Source organism: Mus caroli, chromosome 2, assembly GCF_900094665.2.
Source record: "Mus caroli chromosome 2, CAROLI_EIJ_v1.1, whole genome shotgun sequence".
NCBI lineage: Eukaryota > Metazoa > Chordata > Mammalia > Rodentia > Muridae > Mus > Mus caroli.
The window spans coordinates 160,672,395-160,691,524 of NC_034571.1; the positions used below are offsets into that span (position 1 = coordinate 160,672,395).

Consider the following 19,130-nt stretch of genomic DNA (forward strand, 5'->3'; position numbering starts at 1 on the left):
GTTCATTCCAGATTAAAAGTCCATTTCTAGACTGTAGTTCATTCCAGATTAAAAGTCCATTTCTAGACTGTAGTTCATTCCAGATTAAAAGTCCAAGTGAAAACCATAGCCAATAATAACACCTAATGTAACAATTCCTTGTTTAATGGCAAATGCACAGACAATAAGCTCAGCAGGGTGGGATCTTGCCACAAAGTCACCACCCCCGTAATCTTTATCTCCTCACAGGATTCAGTTCCCCTTCACTTCCTGGTGCCCTTCTATTACTTGAATCATACATTTTATATTTTTCCTTTCTCAGCTTGCTATGCTTGCTCAAAATGTTCTTCATGAGACCAAACCAGAGAATGAAGTCTCTGTTGGGCTCTTTTGAGACTTCCTTTGTCTTTCCTTTATTTTAATCAATATTCATCTCTTTACCTTAGCCTCAGGCAGACTTTTCAGACAAGGACAGAAAGCATGCACATTCTTCACCAAAATCCCACACAAACCGTCGCCAGGCCACGTACGGGACACCACAGGCCTGGTCTGCACAGTTCAAACCGCCTGCAGTACAGTCGTCCATAGGCTACAGCCCATTAAGCCCCACTTAAAGCATTCCACAGCTTTCCAAATCCGAAGTCCCCAAATCCACATTCTTCCAAACAAAAGCACGGTCAGGCCTAGCACAGCAACACCCCAGTCGCTGGCACCAACTTCTGTCTTGGTTAAGGTTTCCATTGCTGTGAACAGACACCGCGACCAAGGCAACTCTTATAAAGGACAACATTTAATTGGGGCTGGCTTACAGGTTCAGAGGTTCAGTCCATTATCATCAAGGCAGGAACATGGCAGCATCCATGGTGCAAGAGGAGCTGAGAGCTCTACATCTTCATCTGGAGGCCACTAGGAGAAGACTGGCTTCCAGGCAGCTAGGGACAAAGGTCTTAAAGCCCAGGCCCACAGTGACACACCTACTCCAACAAGGCCACACCGCCAAACAGTCCCACTCCCTGGGCCAAGCATGTTCAAACCACCATGTCACGTCTCAAACAAAATACAGAAAAGCCGGGTCTGATGACACAAGGCTTAATTCTAACACCCAGGGGGCAGATGCAGGGGGATCTCTGTGAGTTCCACACTAGCTAGAGCTACATATTGAGACCAAGTCTCAAAAACCCCAAACTGGGTCTGGAGAGATGGCTCAGCAACTCAAGAGTCCTTCCTGCTGTTGTAGGAACCAGAGCTCAATGGCTAGCGCCCCTCTCAGGCTGCTCTGTGGTTCCAGCTCCCAGGAATCCCCAATACCACAGACCCCCGATACCCGGTACATCATGGTGCTCATACATACATGAAGGCAAAACACTCAGAAGAGAAATAACCAAGATCTCCTTTTTGGGAAGGTCAAGACAGGGTTTCTTTTTATAGCTGTTCTAGAAGTCGCTCTGTAGGCCAGGGTAGCCTTGAACTCACAGATCCCACCTGCCTCTGCCTCCTGAGTGCTGAGATCAAAGGCATGCACCACAGCTGCCCGGCCGTTTTTTTGTTTTTTTTTTTTTTAAATAAAAATCCCAAACAACAAAGCACTGGTTGGTATTAACCTTGGCATTTTTCAAAAAGGAACTCAGTTGCTCCAGGTCATGGGTAAAAGCAGCTGAGCCCAACTTGAACCACACAGTCTGTTTGCATCCCAGTCTCTGAAGCCAGCCAGGCCTTGGGGAACCTCCACCTCGCTGCAACTTTCCTCTCCCTTCCCCTGTTCCCATGGAGACCAGCAGCAAGCCACTGCTACAGACAGCTCAGCTGTGATGTGGGAGGGGCCTTGTCACGGAGAAGCCTAAGCAAGGCCACAGGAAAGGCTGCCCGGACCCTGTATAGTCCAGTCCTGCAGTGAGTGACCATTACCCCAGCACTTGGGAGGATGAAGGAGAGTCAGGAGTTCAAGGTCAGCCTTGACGGCACGTTCCATTCCTCCACAGAAATGTTGTGCCTGTCCAAGGAGGGAGGCTGCAGCCAGGAGTCAGGCCAGGAGTGTGAGGCCAGCTTAGTGACCAGGCACTGTCAACAGGCAGACACAGGACCCTGGGCCCTCCCATGCTACAACCCTCCCCCCCCCCCCCCGCTTTTAACGGAAGCCAGACATGACTGCATCCAGCCCTCTCACCCACAGCAGCTTGAGATGACAAACTGTGACCCACACCGTCATCCCAGCCCTGATGGAGACTGTGGGACCAGCCTGGGCTACATAGTAAGACCCTACCTCAGAAAGACCAGAATAACGTACTTAGTCTTGCTTTTGTAGAACCTTCCAGAAACCCACATAATAAAATGTGATCAGACCCTTTGAGCATCTACTCACTTGAGAATGTGGCCAATAAAAATTCCTCCAGAGACAAGGTTCCCCATGATGACTTAGCAAGTGAAGGAGTTTGCCACCAAGCCTTGTGGCTTGCCCAGTCCCCAGGCCCATGTGGATGGAAGGAGAGAACAGTTCTACAACTATCTGACCTCCGCATGAGGACCATGGTATACACCCACCCCCAACCCAACAAGACAATAATAAAATTTTTGTTTATTTATTTAGACAAGAGCTCACTATGTAGCCCAGGCTGGCCTCCTAAACACCAGGATTGACGGTGTGTGCCACGCCTAGCAAAAAATATATATACATATTTTATTTTTTAAACTATATAAAGTTTATCAAAACTATCTTCAATACAAAAATTATATATTTTTTAAAATTTATTTATTTTATTATATGTAAGTACACTGTAGCTGTCTTCAGACACTCCAGAAGAGGGCATCAGATTTCGTTATGGATGGTTGTGAGCCACCATGTGGTTGCTGGGATTTGAACTCAGGACCTTTGGGAGAGCAGTCGGTGCTCTTAACCGCTGAGCCATCTCACCAGCCCCCAAAAATTATACTTTACAATAGTAAAAACAAGCTGGAAAATCCTGACTGACTAGCCTCAGAGGGAAACCAACTGCAATGTTAGTGGAGGCTGAGGCACTCGAATCCTCAGTTCATGGCTGCCACAGTCCCGCTCCAGGGATGGAGCCAACGCCCCCTTCACCCTTCGTTGTCACACATACGCACGTACACACGGATTCTTAGAGGTTGGGCTTTATGTAACTCCAGTGAGCCGTGGCACTTGTGTCGTGTATGCAAAGGCCCTGCATCCCAACCCAGCACCAAGACTTGGGGACAATAATCACTAGGAGCTGCACCGTTAACTTTCTATACCGGGAGCTATCACTCTAATTTCCAGATGGAAGGGCTGTGATTTAAAAACGCCACTGGGAGCCGGGCGTGGTGGCGCACGCCTTTAATCCCAGCACTGGAGGCAGAGGCAGGCGGATTTCTGAGTTTGAGGCCAGCCTGGTCTACAAAGTGAGCTCCAGGACAGCCAGAGCTATAAAGAGAAACCCTGTCTCNGGCCAGCCTGGTCTACAAAGTGAGCTCCAGGACAGCCAGAGCTATAAAGAGAAACCCTGTCTCGAAAAACCAAAAAAAAAAAAAAAAAAAAAAACGCCACTGGGAAGCTCATCAGATGACCTACAGCTGTTATCTAAGTCCTCTGAGGTACGGACAGGGTGAGGCCAGCCTGGGCTACATGAGGCCCTGCCTCAAAGCAATCATCCCACTGGGGACCCAGAGCCGGGGTTTCTCGCTGTAGTTCTGGGCTGGTCCCATAGGCCCTCTCATTCTCATACCCACTGACTCAGGAGGGACACTCGTGACTATGACCCCAAGGCTCAGCCCGCGGGTTAGCGACTGCTGGGATGTCTCAGTGATACCACAGCTGTGACGCACCGGCTGGGACAGGAACGAGCGACCTTCAAGCACCAGGCCAGCGTGGGTTCAGTCTGCAAGCTGAGACCCAGGGTCTGAGAAGTGTCTGGAGACCTCACTAAGGCCTAGAAACAGGGGCTATGGAAGGAGGGAGAGAAAGAAAGAGTGGGAGGGAAGGAAGGGGGAGGAGAAAGCAAGCAGAAAGGATTGGGGGCCCGGCCAGGTGGGGGGGAGGCCCGCAGGGCAGGGGCATGCAGAGTTCTTTAAGCTCTGCAGACCGCACTTTCCTGGAGCATCTAGCTGCAGGAGCACGCACAATTCCCCAGACAAGCTTTACACACGTAGGGCAGAGCGCTGGCTGACACCTAAGACTCCAAGTTCACCCAAGCCTTCCCAGGACACACGACGTGTCTTGGTGCATGCAAGCTGCCACCACCAGGAGTGTGCCTCTGGTGTCCCCAGCACTAAAGTTGCCAGCCGCAGCGCCGGTACACAGTAAATATTTACGGAGTGCATGAATCCGTGAGTCATGGGGGGAGGGCTGGGGGGGGGGCTATTTTTAGTCTGCGTGCTATGCTATAAATTTCAGTTGGCTTTTGGGTGACTGTGCGGAGCGAACAGATAGGAATGCCTTGGCTGGCCTTCTATGAGGTGGTGGACAGAACCAGGAGAGTCACTGGGCTGGGCTGGCTTACCCAGACATGAGAGGCCTCTCTCCCCAACTCTTTCCCTCTCATCTCCGGTGTCACTGTGCTCTGGACCACAGAGTTCAGAATCAAACTCGGAACCAATTTGGGAAAACGCAACATTCATCTCCCTTTTTTCTTCCCAGTCCGAGGGCTGAACTAGGCCTGGACCTGGTTGAGCACTCGCCCACTGAGGCAGGCCCACGGCCTCTACAGTGCCAATTTGATGTTATTTGTGCAAGGCACGATGTGCACACTTGTAATCCCAGCCCTCTGAGACAGAGGCAGAGGACTGCTTTAAGTCTGAGGCCAGCCAGGGCTATAATGCAAGACCTTGTCTTAGAAGGGGGAAAAAAAAAAAAAGAAAAAGAAAAAGAAGGCAATTTGCGGCAGGATGTGGTGGCTCACATCCATAACCCTAATACCTCGGAGGATGAGGCAGGAGGATTACTGTACTTCCAAGGCTCACCTAGAATAGCGAGTGAGACCTGTCTCATAAGCAAAGCTGAAATGCTGGCTTGTCATCAGCTTCCATGGGATGCCATTCTCTGCTTCTACCTTCCTGTTCGGGGCAGGCTGTGGTCCTGAGGATGGAATCCCGCATCTCCCACACCCTATGCAAGTGCGACTTCTATACTTCTGTGTGTGTGGAGAGGCATAGATGCAGCAAGTACTCACACCGAAGGCTGGGGTTTTATAGTTTTGTGTCTTCTTACTATGTGGACTTGGCTGCCCTGGAACTCACTCTATAGGACGGGGAGGGAATTCATACCCTTGGATTCATGATGGTTGCCTGCTTCTGCCTTCCGAATGCTAGGACTAAAGGAGGGGAGGGGACCACTGCAACTGATGACAAAGAAAGCTTTGTTTAGGTTTTTGTGTGTTGTGTGTGTTTTGTTTGGGTTTTTTGTTTGATTGGTTGGTTGGTTGGTTGTTTTCGTTTTGGGTTGGCTGGTCGGTTGGTTTTCGAGACAGGGTTTCTCTGTGTAGCCCTGGCTGTCCTGGAACTCACTCTGTAGACCAGGCTGTGTTCTGTCTTTTAAGTCAAAGACTGACTGTATAAAAGCTAAAATGTGACCAGGTGGCGCCCACCTTTACTCCCGGCACTCGGGAGGCAGAGTCAGGTCTATGTCTGAGTTCAAGGCCAGCCTGGTCTACAGAGTGAGCTCCAGGACAGCCAGGGATAAAGTGCGTTTCAAGTCAATGATCACATTTTAAAGTGTGAGAATAGGGGCTGGAGAGACGGCTCAGAGACTAAGAGCACTGACTGCTCTTGCCAGGGTCATGGTTCAGATCCTAGTGCCCACAGGATGGCTCGCAAGCGCCTGTAACTCCATCTCCCTCTTCTGGCTTCCGTGGGTACCGCACATATGTGGTGCACAGATATACACGCGGTCGGAACATACGGTAGCCTCGTCGATTTAAAAATGAAATAAGTAAATGAATCTGAGAGTAGACATTTAAATATGTCCTACTTTCTCTCTCAGTATCATAAACATTACTCATGGGATGCAGATCAATACTAGCTCTGAAAACAGACACCACTTCTGAGAATGTGGAGTGGCTACTGTAACCAGCTCAGCCTGGGTAGCACTGAGAGCCACCAGCTTGAGCAGGGGGTATGGCTCAGGCAGAAGAATGTTCCAGGCAGAGTGGTGGTGCACGTCTGTGAGCCCAGGACTCAGGAGTTTAATACGTTTTCACTGATTTATTTTATATGAGGGGGAGAGAGGAAGGAGAGGGGGGAGGGGAAGAGGAAGGGACAAGGCGGGGAAGGGGACAGGAAGGGGAAGGGGAGGCCGCACAAGTGCTCTCTGAGAGAACAACTGGAGGATGTCTCTCCTATAACCATAGGGGTCCTAAGGATTGAACTCAAACCTTCAGGCTTGGCAGCAAGCGCCTTCGCCCATCTCGCTAGCCTCTGCAGCATACTTATTAAATGCAGCTCTAGAGCTGGACTGAACTCATCGGCATCCATTTAAAATTAGGAACAGTGAGGTAGAACTCCTGCCAACATTGCAGGCAATGGTCACTCTAGGATGTTTCTGTGGTGTTGCAAAAGATCAAAAGTTTAGACATTAAACAATAAAGACGTATCCCGCTCAGTTATGAATCTAAGATCAAGGCAGCTGCTCTCGGAGGCTGGCGGTGACTGGGTCCCTGGATTGTACGTCCCCATGCACCGCCGGGGTCTCAAGGCTGGATCTGGGCCCCCCTGACCACCTTGTTCCGTCTTATTACATTTTTATGTCGTTATTTGGGAGAGGGGGTTGTATGGGGCCACCTGCTTTGTCACAGCATACCCGTGGAGGTCAGGAGACAGCTCTCGAGGCCCCATTCTCAGCTTGGGTCATCGGACTCCCCTTTACCCCCTGAGCCATCTCCACAGCCCATGTCTTGTCTTACTTTTATTCTATGTGTACAATCACGTTTTATCTTAATGTCGTCTTTAATTGGCCTTTCAAAAAAGAAAGAAAACAGTCACATTCAAAGCTAGGGTTTCTATATAGGAATCTGGCGGTAGGGAATACAACACAGCCCACACCACTTCCCAAGCGAGCCCAGAGAATGTGGGGAGACCCTGTGGGGGCACGGCTCAGAGGGGCAGACCCGGAATAAACAACAAAGGACCATAAGAAGCTTCCTCCCATTCGCGATTAAAACGCTGAGCTCACTACGGGGAGCAATGTCCAGATAGGAGTTCAGGGTGCACAGGGCTTGCTTTGAAGACAGAGGAGACACTTTAGAAGTACAATGGGCCACTCAAAGGGAGCGGGGGCTGCATGGGCCCAGGCTAACTCTGTCCCATTAAGAGCCATTCACCAACGCCTGGGAACAGTGCTGACTGTCACAGTGCAGGGATGGGGTAGTGCTGGCACCCAGTGGGTGGAGCTGGGGATGCTACCACACCCTCCATGATGAAAGAACAGTCCAACGAATGCTGACCATCAGTCCTCCTGAGGATGAGCAGGAGAGCAGCCCACCCTGGCCAAGCCTGGCTTCATTGATCGTCATTGATCGATCGTCGCCACAGACTGCCCAGAGGCCATCCACTGCCAGACTCTGTTACCACTCCAGCTGTTACCACTGCCTCTCCTCAGGGAGAGCAGCCAAGGGCTAATCTCTGAGAGGCACCGGAGAAGCTCTGCGTCCAGGGAGTCCACAAATTTACAAATTATAAAGTAAATAAAAGATTACCCGGTCTGGGATATAGTTCAAATGGGAGACTGCCTACCATGCATGAAGCAAGCCCTGAAATCCATCCCTAGAGCCAAATAAAGCAGCTATGGTGGTGCAGGCCTGGAATCACAACACGCAGGACCCATGTGGAAGCAGAAGGGTCAGAGGTTCAAGACTATCCCAGGCTACATACCAAACTGGAGGCCAAAGATACCTGAGACGGTGTCACACGCATGCACACTCGAGAGCACACACACACACACACATACACATACACGCATGCACACAAGCATAGATACAAGCATAAAGCTGAGATTCTCTCGTTTCCTCCAGGACCTCCTGGCTTGAACGCTGCACGTCTGGTCAGGACCAGTTATCACAGGCCACTGTCCCTTGAACATCAGCCATGGCTCCCAGCATTAGAACAGCCTCCTGGCTTTTTCTCAAATGACCCTTGTTTTCATTTACGCTGTAAAGAGACTCCCTCTCAGTGGGCAGTGGTGGCGCACGCCTTTAATCCCAGCACTTGGGTGACAGAGGCAGGCAGATTTCTGAGTTCGAGGCTAGTCTGGTCTACAGAGTGAGTTCCAGGACAGTCAGAACTACACAGAGAAACCCTGTCTCAAAAGAGAGAGAGAGAGAGAGAGAGAGAGAGAGAGAGAGAAAGATTCCATCTCACCACTACAAAGAGAAAGCGACTGTCACTAGGCACTGCAGAGCCACCAAATAACTCCATGTTTCCCATGGCCTGTCCGTGCACACATGCTTGTCAACTCACACTGATCACAGAAGAGAAACCTGAAGTTAAAACTAGCTCCCAGCCTCAATGAGAGGGGAAATGATTAATCTTATTGCAACTTGATAGGCCATGTTTGGATGCTGCCTCTGAGTGGCTTGCTTGCCCTGTTCCAAAGAAAAACAGAGGAGAATGGGAGGAGGGAAGGAGGATGGGGAGGAGGGGCAACTGAGGTCAGGATATAATATATGAGAGAATAAATTAATAAAGAGAGAGAGAGTGAGTGCAGGAGGAAGGGGGGTGGGATAGGGGGTTTCTGATGGGAAGACCTGGAAAGGGAAAACATATGAAATGTAAATTAAGAAAATATCCAAGAAAAATAAAATGAAAGAAAAGAAAGATTATGGAAGAGAGAGAGAGAGAGAGACTAGCTGTATTCTATGAAGACAATGCTACCAATCCTTGTTTAAGACCAAGTCTCATATAGCCAAGGCTAACCAGGCTAATCAAACTTACTATGTAGCCAAGGCTGGCCTAGGATTTCTGGTTCTCCTGCCTCTACCTCTCCAGTGCTGGGATTATAGGTGTGCATCACATATAATAAGATTATAATATAAAAATTTTATAATCATATAAAGAGATTAAAATTAATCTTTTTCTTTAAAAATTAAACTAAAGCTGGATGCTGAATGAAATACCTTTAGCCCTAGCACTCGGGAGGCAGAAGCAGGCAGATCTCTGAGTTTAAGGCCAGCCTGGTCTACAGTAAGAGTTCTAGGACAGCCAGGGATACACAGAGAAACCCTGCCTTGAAAAACCAAATAATAACAATGGAACCAACCCCCCAGGGGTGGGAATAGCTCACTAGAACAGCACCTGTCCTGCATGCACAAGGCCCCAAGAATGGAATCCAGAACCAAGAAACACGCTGAGGAGACCCTGTTTCAAAACAGCAAATAAACACAAGAGTCCATTTCACCTGAAGCAGAAGGCACTTCATGTCCATGAGGAAACCTGAGTGGCTACAGAGAAGCAGCAGAAGGTCCACGCACAGGCTGCTCCACAGCTGATCAACCGTGGCTCCTCTCTGCGGGGACTGGCACCAATGGCTTCCCCTCCCCCTCCCCCGGGGCCCTACCTGGGCTGACATTCACACATCCTCTGGTCTCCACAAGGACAGGCACATCCGGTCTCTCTGAGTAGCAGAGGGAGGGACTCTGTGGCTGGCAGCGGATGGCACAAACGGAGCTGGCAGAGGGCAGGGAGATCACTTCCTGATGGGCCCCGGCCAAGACTTCTTCCCACTGTTTGTATCCCAGAATGCAGAGCCCTTCTAGAGACACCTCAACCCGGAACGGGAGAAGGCAGCCAGCCAGGGAGAGCAGCTCTAGACTTCACCCAGCGCGGAGTCTCCTCCCCAAACACACCCCGGAACGCTAGGCATGATGGCCACCCCTCTCCACACTGAACAAAGGAGCTCATTGAATGCATTCTGGGTGTGATAGCTCACAGCTGGAATCCCAACGGAGCACTGCAGTCTGAGGCTAGCCTGGGCTACAAGAAGCCCTGTCTCAAAAATGGCCAAAACTGGGCTGGAGAGCTTGTCCACAGTTAGAATGGTTAAAGCGCATGTGCCACCTGGCTCTTTTAGTTGGCTTTGTTTATTTGAATACAGCAATTTTTAAAATGAATTATGTCTTTAAAAACGTGTCATGCTCAACTGGGCAGTGGTGGCATCCTCCTTTAACCCCAGCACATGGGAGGGAAGCAGAGGCAGGTGGATCTCTGAGTTCTAAGCCAGCCTGGTCTATAGAGCCAGTCCAGGACAGCCAGGGCTTAGTTATACTGAAAAACCCTGTCTTGAACCTTCCCCCCAAAAAAGGAAAAACAAACAAACAAACAAACAAACAAACCAGAAACAGAGCTGTGTGGGCTGGGCAGGCGTCCTCCCCTGGTCAGCTTGTCCAAGTCCTCACTTCTACCCTAACTATAAATGCTCAGTCCTTCAATAAACACTAAAGGCGCCGGGCGTGGTGGCACACTCCTTTAATCCCAGCACTCGGGAGACAGAGGCAGGCGGATTTCTGAGTTCAGTTAGAGGCCAGCCTGGTCTACAAAGTGAGTTCCAGGACAGCCAGAGCTACACAGAGAAACCCTGTCTTGAAAAAACAAACAAACAAACCAAAAATAATAAATAAATAAATAAATAAACCCCAAAGGCCACTGTGCTGATGAACAACCTGGGAAGGTTGAGGAATCAGACAGCTCTTGGGTCTTAAATAAACATTTGCCATTCCTACATCTACTCCCAAGCACACCCCCCACCTCCACCTGTCACATGTCACACCACACACACACACACACACAGCAGGGAACTGACAACAGGAGGTTCCAATCTCTTCTCTCAAGTAGCAGGCAGACGCCATGAGACACCCAGCCCCCTCAGAGTCTCCATCTAGACCCCAGCAGCACCCACCATAGGAGTGAGTGCCCCAGAAACATTGCCCCTCTAGGCTTCCCTACGGCGGCAATCAACTTCTGAGGTGTGAGCGGCACACAGGCGACAAACCCTTTCAGTCCTGAAGGTCAGAAGCCCAGGAAGGGTTTAAAAAAAAAAATGTTCTTTAAATGACAAAACACCATGGCCAAGCAACTTACAAAAGACAGAGTTGAAATGTGTGCCGAGGTTCACGAGAGACAGTGAACAGCTTTCAGGAGTCAGTTCTTTCCTCCTGTCACCCGGCCACAGGACCCTCAGACTCAGGTGGTCAGACTTGGCAGCAAGGTGCCTGAGCCATCTCTCAGGCCCTCTGTCTTAGGGCTGCTATGGCTGTGAAGAGACCCCATGACTAAAAGCAAGTCAGGAGGAAAGGGTTTGCTGGGCTTACACTTCCAGTCCAACACTGGAGGAAGTCGGGACAGGAACTCAGACAGGGCAGGAGAAGCCTGATGCAGGACCCACGGAGAGGCTCTACTTACTGGCTTGCTTCCCAGAGCTTGGGCAGGCTGCTTTCTTATAGAGCCCAGGGGTGCTGCACCCCACAATAACTGGGCCCTCCCCATCAATCATTAAGAAGTGACTCACAGTGGATCTTACGGAGGCAACCTCTTAACCTCTCAGGTGAGAGGTTCCCTCCTCTCAGGCAACTCTAGCTTGTGTCAAGTTAACATAAAAATTAACCAGCACAGCCTATTTTACGTTTTAGATCTTTACTTGTTTTTAACTATGAGTGACTATTGGGGGATATGTGCACATGAGTACAGGTGCCTGTAGAAGCCAGAAACTGGAATCACAGACCGCTGTGAGCCATTTGGGGAGGGGCCAGGGGACACCAAACTCTGGCCCTCTGGAAGGAGAGCAAATATTCTCAACTTTGTGTGTGTGTGTTTTGTTTTGTTTTTCGAGACAGGGTTTCTCTGTGTAGCCCTGACTGTCCTGGAACTCACTCTGTAGATCAAGCTGGCCTCGAACTCAGAAATCTGCCTGCCTCTGCCTCCCAAGTGCTAGGACTAAAGGCGTGCACCGCCACCACCCGGCTATTCGAAACTTCTGAGCCATCCTCCCAGCCATTTTTTTTTTCTCTCGGAGACCGGGTCTCCTGTAGCCCACACTACAAAGTAGATGAGATGACAATCTCCTGATCCTCCTGCCTCAGCGTGCTGGGATGACAGCCATGTCCCTCTACATCTCACGTTACACAGTGCTGGGGATGGACCCCAGGCCTTAGTGTGTGCCCTTAGTACTCTGCCAAGTGAGCTTACTTATCCACAGGGCCCCTCCACCCATCTCCTGAGATAAGAGATCTTATTCTATAGCCTGGTGTACTGGCTGGTTGTGTGTGTCAGCTGGACACAAGCTGGAGTTATCACAGAGAAAGGAGCCTTCCTTGAGGAAATGCCTCCATGAGATCCAGCTGTAAGGCATTTTCTCAATTGGTGATCGAGGTGGGAGGGCCCCTTGTGGGTGGTGCCATCCCTGGGCTGGGAGTCCTGGGTTCTATAAGAGAGCAGGCTGATCAAGCCAGTGGAAGCAAGCCAGTAAGGAACATCCCTCCATGGCTTCTGCATCAGCTCCTGCCTCCAATTCCTGCCCTGTTGTGAGTTTCTGTCCTGATTTCCTTTGGTGATGAACAACAGTATGGAAGCATAAGTTGAATAAACCCTTTCCTCCCCAACTTGCTTCTTGGTCATGTTTTGTGGAGGAATAGAAGCCCTGGCTAAGATACTTGACCTAATGTAAAACTCATTAAATGGCTGAAGCTAACCTTGAATTTATCCTCTGTCCCCCAGAGAGCTATGATTATTGGTTTTTCTCCATCACCTCTGGTTTCGTGTGGTGCTGGGGTTGAGCCCAAGGCCTCCCATATGCTAAGCAAGCACTCTACCCACTGGGCCACATCCTTAGCTCCAGTAAAGCTCTATTCCTTGTTTCAGATACAGACACACTGTGTATGGACATCTACATCATATGATACATACTTATTTCCACCGTGAGCTCTTCCTTCTCAATCCACTTCATACACAGAACATAGCGGTAAGTCTTCGGTCGGCTGGAACTCAAGCTCCTGAGCTTCCTGCAGCCTCACACATGGTCTCACTCTGATGGAATGCTTTTACACGCTAACAAACAACAAAGTCACACATCTCTAAATCTCCACCATCAAAGACCCTCTCCTCTCAAAAGAACACCCACGGAATAGGCTGGGGATAGAACTCAGTGTGTGGGTGCCTGCTTAGCACGAAGGAAGCCCTGGACTCCATGCCTAGCACAGCATAAACTGGGCGTGGTGCATGCCTTTATTCCTAGCACTCAGGGTGCAAAAGACACAGTGTGAGTTCAAGACCAGTCTGATCTACAGAGCAAGTTCCAGGGCAGCCAGGGTTCTACAGCAAAACCCTGTCTCAAAATAACAATCAATCAATAATCAATCAATAATCAGAAGAGTGGCCTGGACACCCCACACCCTCAGACCCAGGCAGTACCTGAGGTGTCTCAGTGCTGACTGCTGTAAACGTCATGTGGGTCAAGTCTCAAACCAACAAAATATATTTAACTTTAATTATTTCCACTTTAAAGATGAAAAGAACCTATGGGGCTGGGGTGATAACTCATAAGAGCCCTGGAGGCTGTGCAGAAGACAAGAGTGTATGTATAGCCAGCAGCCATGAAAGTCTCTTAACGCCAGTCCCAGGCCATCCAACACACTCCTGTGCCTCCATAGTCACTGCACACACATGAAACATACAGGCAAATACCCATACACATAAAATAAACATAAGAAAGACAGGCAAACAGACCCAGATGTGGAGAATTTAAAGCAGCTTTTCCAAGCTCTCCCGGATGGGAAACTGCAGTCGCCTTGAACCCAGCTCCTAGACTCAAGAGTCCAGGCAGCCAAAGACCTTTGACATGGAACGGAATGCCGCTCAACCACAAGTTAAGGTCATGATGCCACCAAATGGCTTCCAGCCATGTGGTGCAAATGCCTTGCTTCCTGACTGGACCGTTCCAATGTCTTCCGTTCCTCAGATTGATGGCTCTGGGGGCAGCACAAGCCTCAGCACTGGAGGGGAACCTCTACGATGTGTTACCTTGTTTCTGCTTGAAACAAGGTTTCATGTAGCCCAGGCTGGCTTCCAACTCAAAGGCACTGAGCCATCTCTCTCACCCTTCTGTGGGGATTGCCATGAGGCCTGGCAGAGACTCCAGTGCCCAGTTATGATTCAGGAAGACCTCTGTCTCTGTTCCCCAAACATCGAACTTCTCACCTTAGGCTGGAGAGGCGGCTCAGTGGGTACGAGCACTGGCTGCTCTTGCAGAGGACCAGGGTTCAAATCCCAGCACCCACATGGTGACTCACAACTGTCTGTACCAACAGTTCCAAGCCGATCTGATGCCCTCTTCTGGCCTCCACAGGCACTGCACACCCATGGTGCACATATCCACATATACACAGGCAAGAAAACATTCATAAAATAAAAATAATTTTTAAAAAAATTGTGACCTACCTGGCCTGGAACTCAGATCCTCCTGCCTCTGCCTCCCAAATGCTGGAGTTAAAGGTATTTGCTACATCATCCACCTTTGCTTTAGATTAGTTTTAAACAGACAGGTGGTACACACCTATAATCCCACCATTGGGGAGTTGGAGGCAGGAGGATCAGGAATTCTAGGCCAACAATGGCAACATAGTGAGTTTGAGGATAGCTAGCCTTGGTTAATGAGACTTGGCTAATAAGAGATGCCCTCTTCTGGCCTCTGGGGGTACTGCAGACATGGTGTATACACACACACACACACACACACACACACACACACACACACACCACATGCAGAAAACACCCACACATGTAAAATAAAAATAAGCCAATCTGTATTTTTCATTTGTGTGTGTGTGTGTGTGTGTGTGTGTGTGTATGTGTGTGGGGTGTATGTATGCACACGTGCAAGCATGTGGGGGTCGGTATATGTCTCAGTGGGAGGAGGGAGTGCATGCATGGAAACACGTGTGTGCAAATAGTTTGCCTATGCGTATGTACATGCACCATGTGTACCTATGAGCACAGGGGCCTGGTGCTCACAGACGTCAGGAGAGGACTTCAGATCCGCTAGTACTGGAGTAATGAATGGTTGGTGGTGAGCCACCATGGAGGGAGCTGACAGAAATTACACCCGGGTTCTATATAAGGGCAACAAGCTCTGAACTGCTGAGCCATCTCTCCAGCTCATAAACCAGACTTGAAATAAAACAATATAGAAATGATTTCCTTTATGTCTGTCTGGGTGCAGGGAAACACCAGGTGTGTATGCCGAGGTCACAGGACAGCTGCTGTAGCTGGTTCTCTGCGTCCACCTGTGTCACAGGGTACCAGCTCAGGCCACCACGCTCAGCAGTAAACATCTCTCTTCAGAGCCATCTCCACGGGACCTCACTGTTACTCAGGAACTCCGGATGGCCTCAAACTCACCAGAGATCCACCTGCCTCTGCCTCTGCCCTCTGCCCCTGCCAGGATTACAAACCTGGGCCACCATATCCAAGTGATTTTTGTTTGTTGTCTTTCTTTCTTTCTTTCTTTCTTTCTTTCTTTCTTTCTTTCTTTCTTCCTTTTAAGGCTATTTATTTTATATATGTAAGTACACTGTAACTGTCTTCAGAGACACCAGAAGAGGGCATCAGATCCCATTACAGATGGTTGTGAGCCACCATGTGGTTGCTGGGAATTGAACTCAGAACCTTTGGAAGAGCAGTCAGTGCTCTTAACTGCTGAGCCATCTCTCTAGCTGTTTGTTGTTTTTCGAGACAGGGTTTCTCTGTGTTGCTCTGGCTGTCTTGGAGCTTGCTCTGTACACTAGGTTGGTCTTGAAATCACAGAGATGGCCCTGCCTCTGCCTCCTGAGTGTTGGATTAAAGACATGCACCACCACTGCCACCCATGATTGCTTTTTATTTTTAATATAAAATTATCTGCTCTCCTCCCTCCAGGCCTCTGAAAGTCAAAGTACATTCTATCCTGTAAACTTTAACTCATGCTCACACTCTTCTGATATGCACTGACCCAGGCCCTCAACCCAGAAGGCCATTTAAAATCAGCAGGGGGCCTTCCGAAAGACACCAAAGCTAGGCCAGGTGGCAAGGGATGTCATCCCATCTAATCTACCAGGGTGGCTGAAGCAGGAGTGTCCCAAGTAAGTCTCTCCTGTGCTCAGAGAACATTCGGAGCCAGGAGAAGAATTTCAGTGAGACCCCCAACTTAAATAAAAGGCAGAAGAAGCTGGGGATACAGCTAAGCGTTTTACAGCTCTTGTCTGAGCCCAACCCCCAACACTGGAAAGAAACAAAGACACACACAGCCTCCATCCCTTGCACAGGACCTCAGAACCTGAGAGCCCTCAGAGAAGTCCCGCAAGCATCCCGCAGAGCCTCCCCCATTGTTTGTGTACCGCGCCCAATCCCACGGAACTACTACATAAAGGATCGCAGGGGCCCAAGGAGGGCAAGCTGGCACCATCAGGACACAGGTCATTTCCATTCTTCACATTCCAAAAATCAGCAGGTGGCTGATCTGTGAGCACAGAGGCCACCATCGAGACCCCAGATTCTCATTTCATAGTCTAGAGGTCAGGGATGGGCTTCAAGTTCCCCAGGTAAACTCCTGCACCTGCACACCTATTAGGCAGACCTTGTTTAAGTCAGATTTTTCCTAACAATCACCTGGCACAGTCCCTGCATTTAACAAGGAGACACGAATCAACCGCGGCACATTACAGTCTGCTTATCTTACTAATTAAAGTGTTTATTGCAGGGGTTGGGGTGGGGTTCCACGCAGAGCTCTGACGAAGTGTCTTCCTAAAAACTTATATTCTGGGGGATGGGGGGAGGCGTGTAGCTCAGTGGTAGAATGGTTAACAGGCCGGAGGACCGGGGTTTGGTCCCTAGCACCATCAAACCCCAAAACAATTTAAAAAGCCAACAAACACAAACACCACCCGCAGGAAGTGTGGGGCAGGAAATGTGGGAACCGTGTTCCAGTACCTTCCCGCCCCCGCCCCCGCCCCCACCCCCAGGCTTTCCGTTTCCGTTTCCCACTCGGTAGAATTGAGTAGAGCCTCCGAACTGAGGCCTCGGGGAAGCCAGGCACAAAGAGCCCACAAGATGGCAGCTGGCATCTCTCCTTCCTACACAGATACCTGCTCAGCAGCCCCACCCAGCTCCGGCGTCCCGCGGCCGAGCTACAGGGAACCCGGGAGACGGCGCCGCAGGCCCCGCCCAGCCACAGCGCCTTACCTGCGCGGCCCTAGAAACGCACCTCCCAGGTCCCACCCCCAGGGGCTCCGATTGGCGGCTGGAGGCGCGGCCTGGGACTCTGCATTCTCCCCAGCTCGACCTCTGTCCCCAGGGGATCGAGCCCGCCCCCGCCGCCAGCCCCTGGCGGGGTCCCCCGCCTGCCAGGACGGGCTCCCGGGGGCCGCGGCAGGTGTCCCCTCCTCCCTGCCCGCGGCCCGGCCACTCACCCCGCGCGCGGCCTACTGTCCACCCGCTTCTTGTGGCGCACGGGCTGCAGCGGGATGCTGTCCGTCATGTCGCCGCCCGCCGCGCCCCCTGCGCTCCCCGCGGCCTCCGCGCCGCCCCGGGGCAGGGGGAGGAGGCGCTGGCAGCGGGCGGGCCGGGCCCGCAGCGCAGGGGCGAGGTCGCGAGCGCCGGGCCACGCGCGGAGCCGCCCGCGCGGCCCGACCGACGGACACGGCCGCACCATGGGCCCCGCTCCGCGCTGCGCCCACGCGCGCGCCCGCCCGCCGCCCGGGGCCGCCGCAGTGTCCCCGCCCCGGCCCGCGCCGCGCGCCCCCCACGCGCGCCCCCCCGGCCACGCGCCCCCCGCCGTGTCCGTGCGCGCGATCGCGAGCGCGCGCCCCTCCGCACTCACCCCACCCCGGGCATTCTCTCCTGCTCGCTCGGAGCGGCGCGCACTCACCCCGCCCTGCTCACCCCACCTCCACGCCGCGGCCACCCGCGCGCACAGCCTGCCTCCTCTGCTGCAACGTGCGCCTCGCGCTGGGGTCCCCGGAGTTTCGGGCCGGGGTTGGGGGAAGCAGGTGGGCAGGTTTTCGGACCCCCACACACCCTGTGGCGTCAATCCCACCCCTCGCTCCAGCTGCATTCCTAAATCACAATAACAGAGTCACAGCAGCCTTCACCCAGACACAGTGATCGCATGCACAGGCTGTGTCCGTCAGTCTGTCTCTCTCTATCTCGAAAAGGTTATTGTGAAAATGAAAACACTCAGGGCGACAGAGAACAGCTCAGCATTTTATGAGCGTCCACCATTGCTTGACACACCTCAGCTTCAGCCCCAGGGGTTCGGAGACCTCTGCTGGCCTCCAGGGCACCTGCGCGGATGTGGCATTCACCCACGCAGGCATATGCTATTTAAAAGAATAATGAAAACAAACCTTAAAACCAGCACATAGGAGCTGAGTTTGGTGGTGTATGCCTTTGATCTCAGCACTTGGGAGGTAGAGGCAGGCTGAGTCAAGGCCAACCTGGTCTACAGAGCCTTGGTGAGCCAGGGATATACAGAGAAACGATGTCTCTAAATAAATAATCGACCAGCATATAGAGGGCTAGAGAGATGGTTCATTGGTTATGTTCACCAGCTGCACTTGTAGAGGACCTGGGTTCGATTTCCAGCACCCTTGTGCTAGCTGATTAATGTCCGTAGTCCAGCTCCAGGGGAAATGATGCCCTCTTGTGGCCACTGTCGGGATTGCATGCATATGATTCAAACATACATGCAAAAAAAAAAAAAAAGNAAAATACACAAATCTTTTTAGAAATGAGTATATATGTCAAGTCCCTCAAGATGTAACACCGTGTAACTACCATAAACGATGCTGAACTATGAGGGGCAGTTTCTGCTGATGTTTTCTGCCAGGGTCCCTATCTTTTATAGTATTTTCTCTATCGAGAAAGGATACCAGGGCTGGAGAGATGGCTTAGCGGTTAGGTGGAGCGACTGCTCTTCCAAAGGTCCTGAGTTCAAATCCCAGCAACCACATGGTGGCTCACAACCATCCTAACAAGATCTGACACCCTCTTCTGGAGTGTCTGAAGACAGCTACAGTGTACTTACATATAATAAATAAATAAATCTTTAAAAAAAAAAAAAGAAAGAAAGGATACCAAGCAAACAAATAACAAAAGTGACTGAGATTCCAAAGACATTCCCCAAGGAAGGAGGCATCGGAAGTACTTTT

At 50.9% G+C, this 19,130-nt stretch overlaps 1 protein-coding gene across 4 annotated transcripts in view; it reads right to left on the minus strand.

Annotated features, from left to right (window-relative positions):
* Atp9a (ATPase phospholipid transporting 9A (putative)) overlaps positions 1 to 17,843 on the minus strand; it is a 109,647-nt gene extending 91,804 nt beyond the window's left edge. Inside the window, exon 1 of one of the 4 annotated variants that reach the window (XM_021182849.1) lies at positions 17,801 to 17,843. In XM_021182849.1, the coding sequence (XP_021038508.1) occupies positions 17,801 to 17,814 (14 nt within the window). In that variant the 5' untranslated portion in view covers positions 17,815 to 17,843. Of the gene's footprint in view, positions 1 to 9,355; positions 9,438 to 9,514; positions 9,833 to 17,390; positions 17,666 to 17,800 lie in introns of those variants that run through there. The other 3 variants (XM_021182833.1, XM_021182840.1, XM_029474043.1) reach the window with 3 other exon arrangements.
* Positions 17,844 to 19,130: the final 1,287 nt, after the last annotated feature.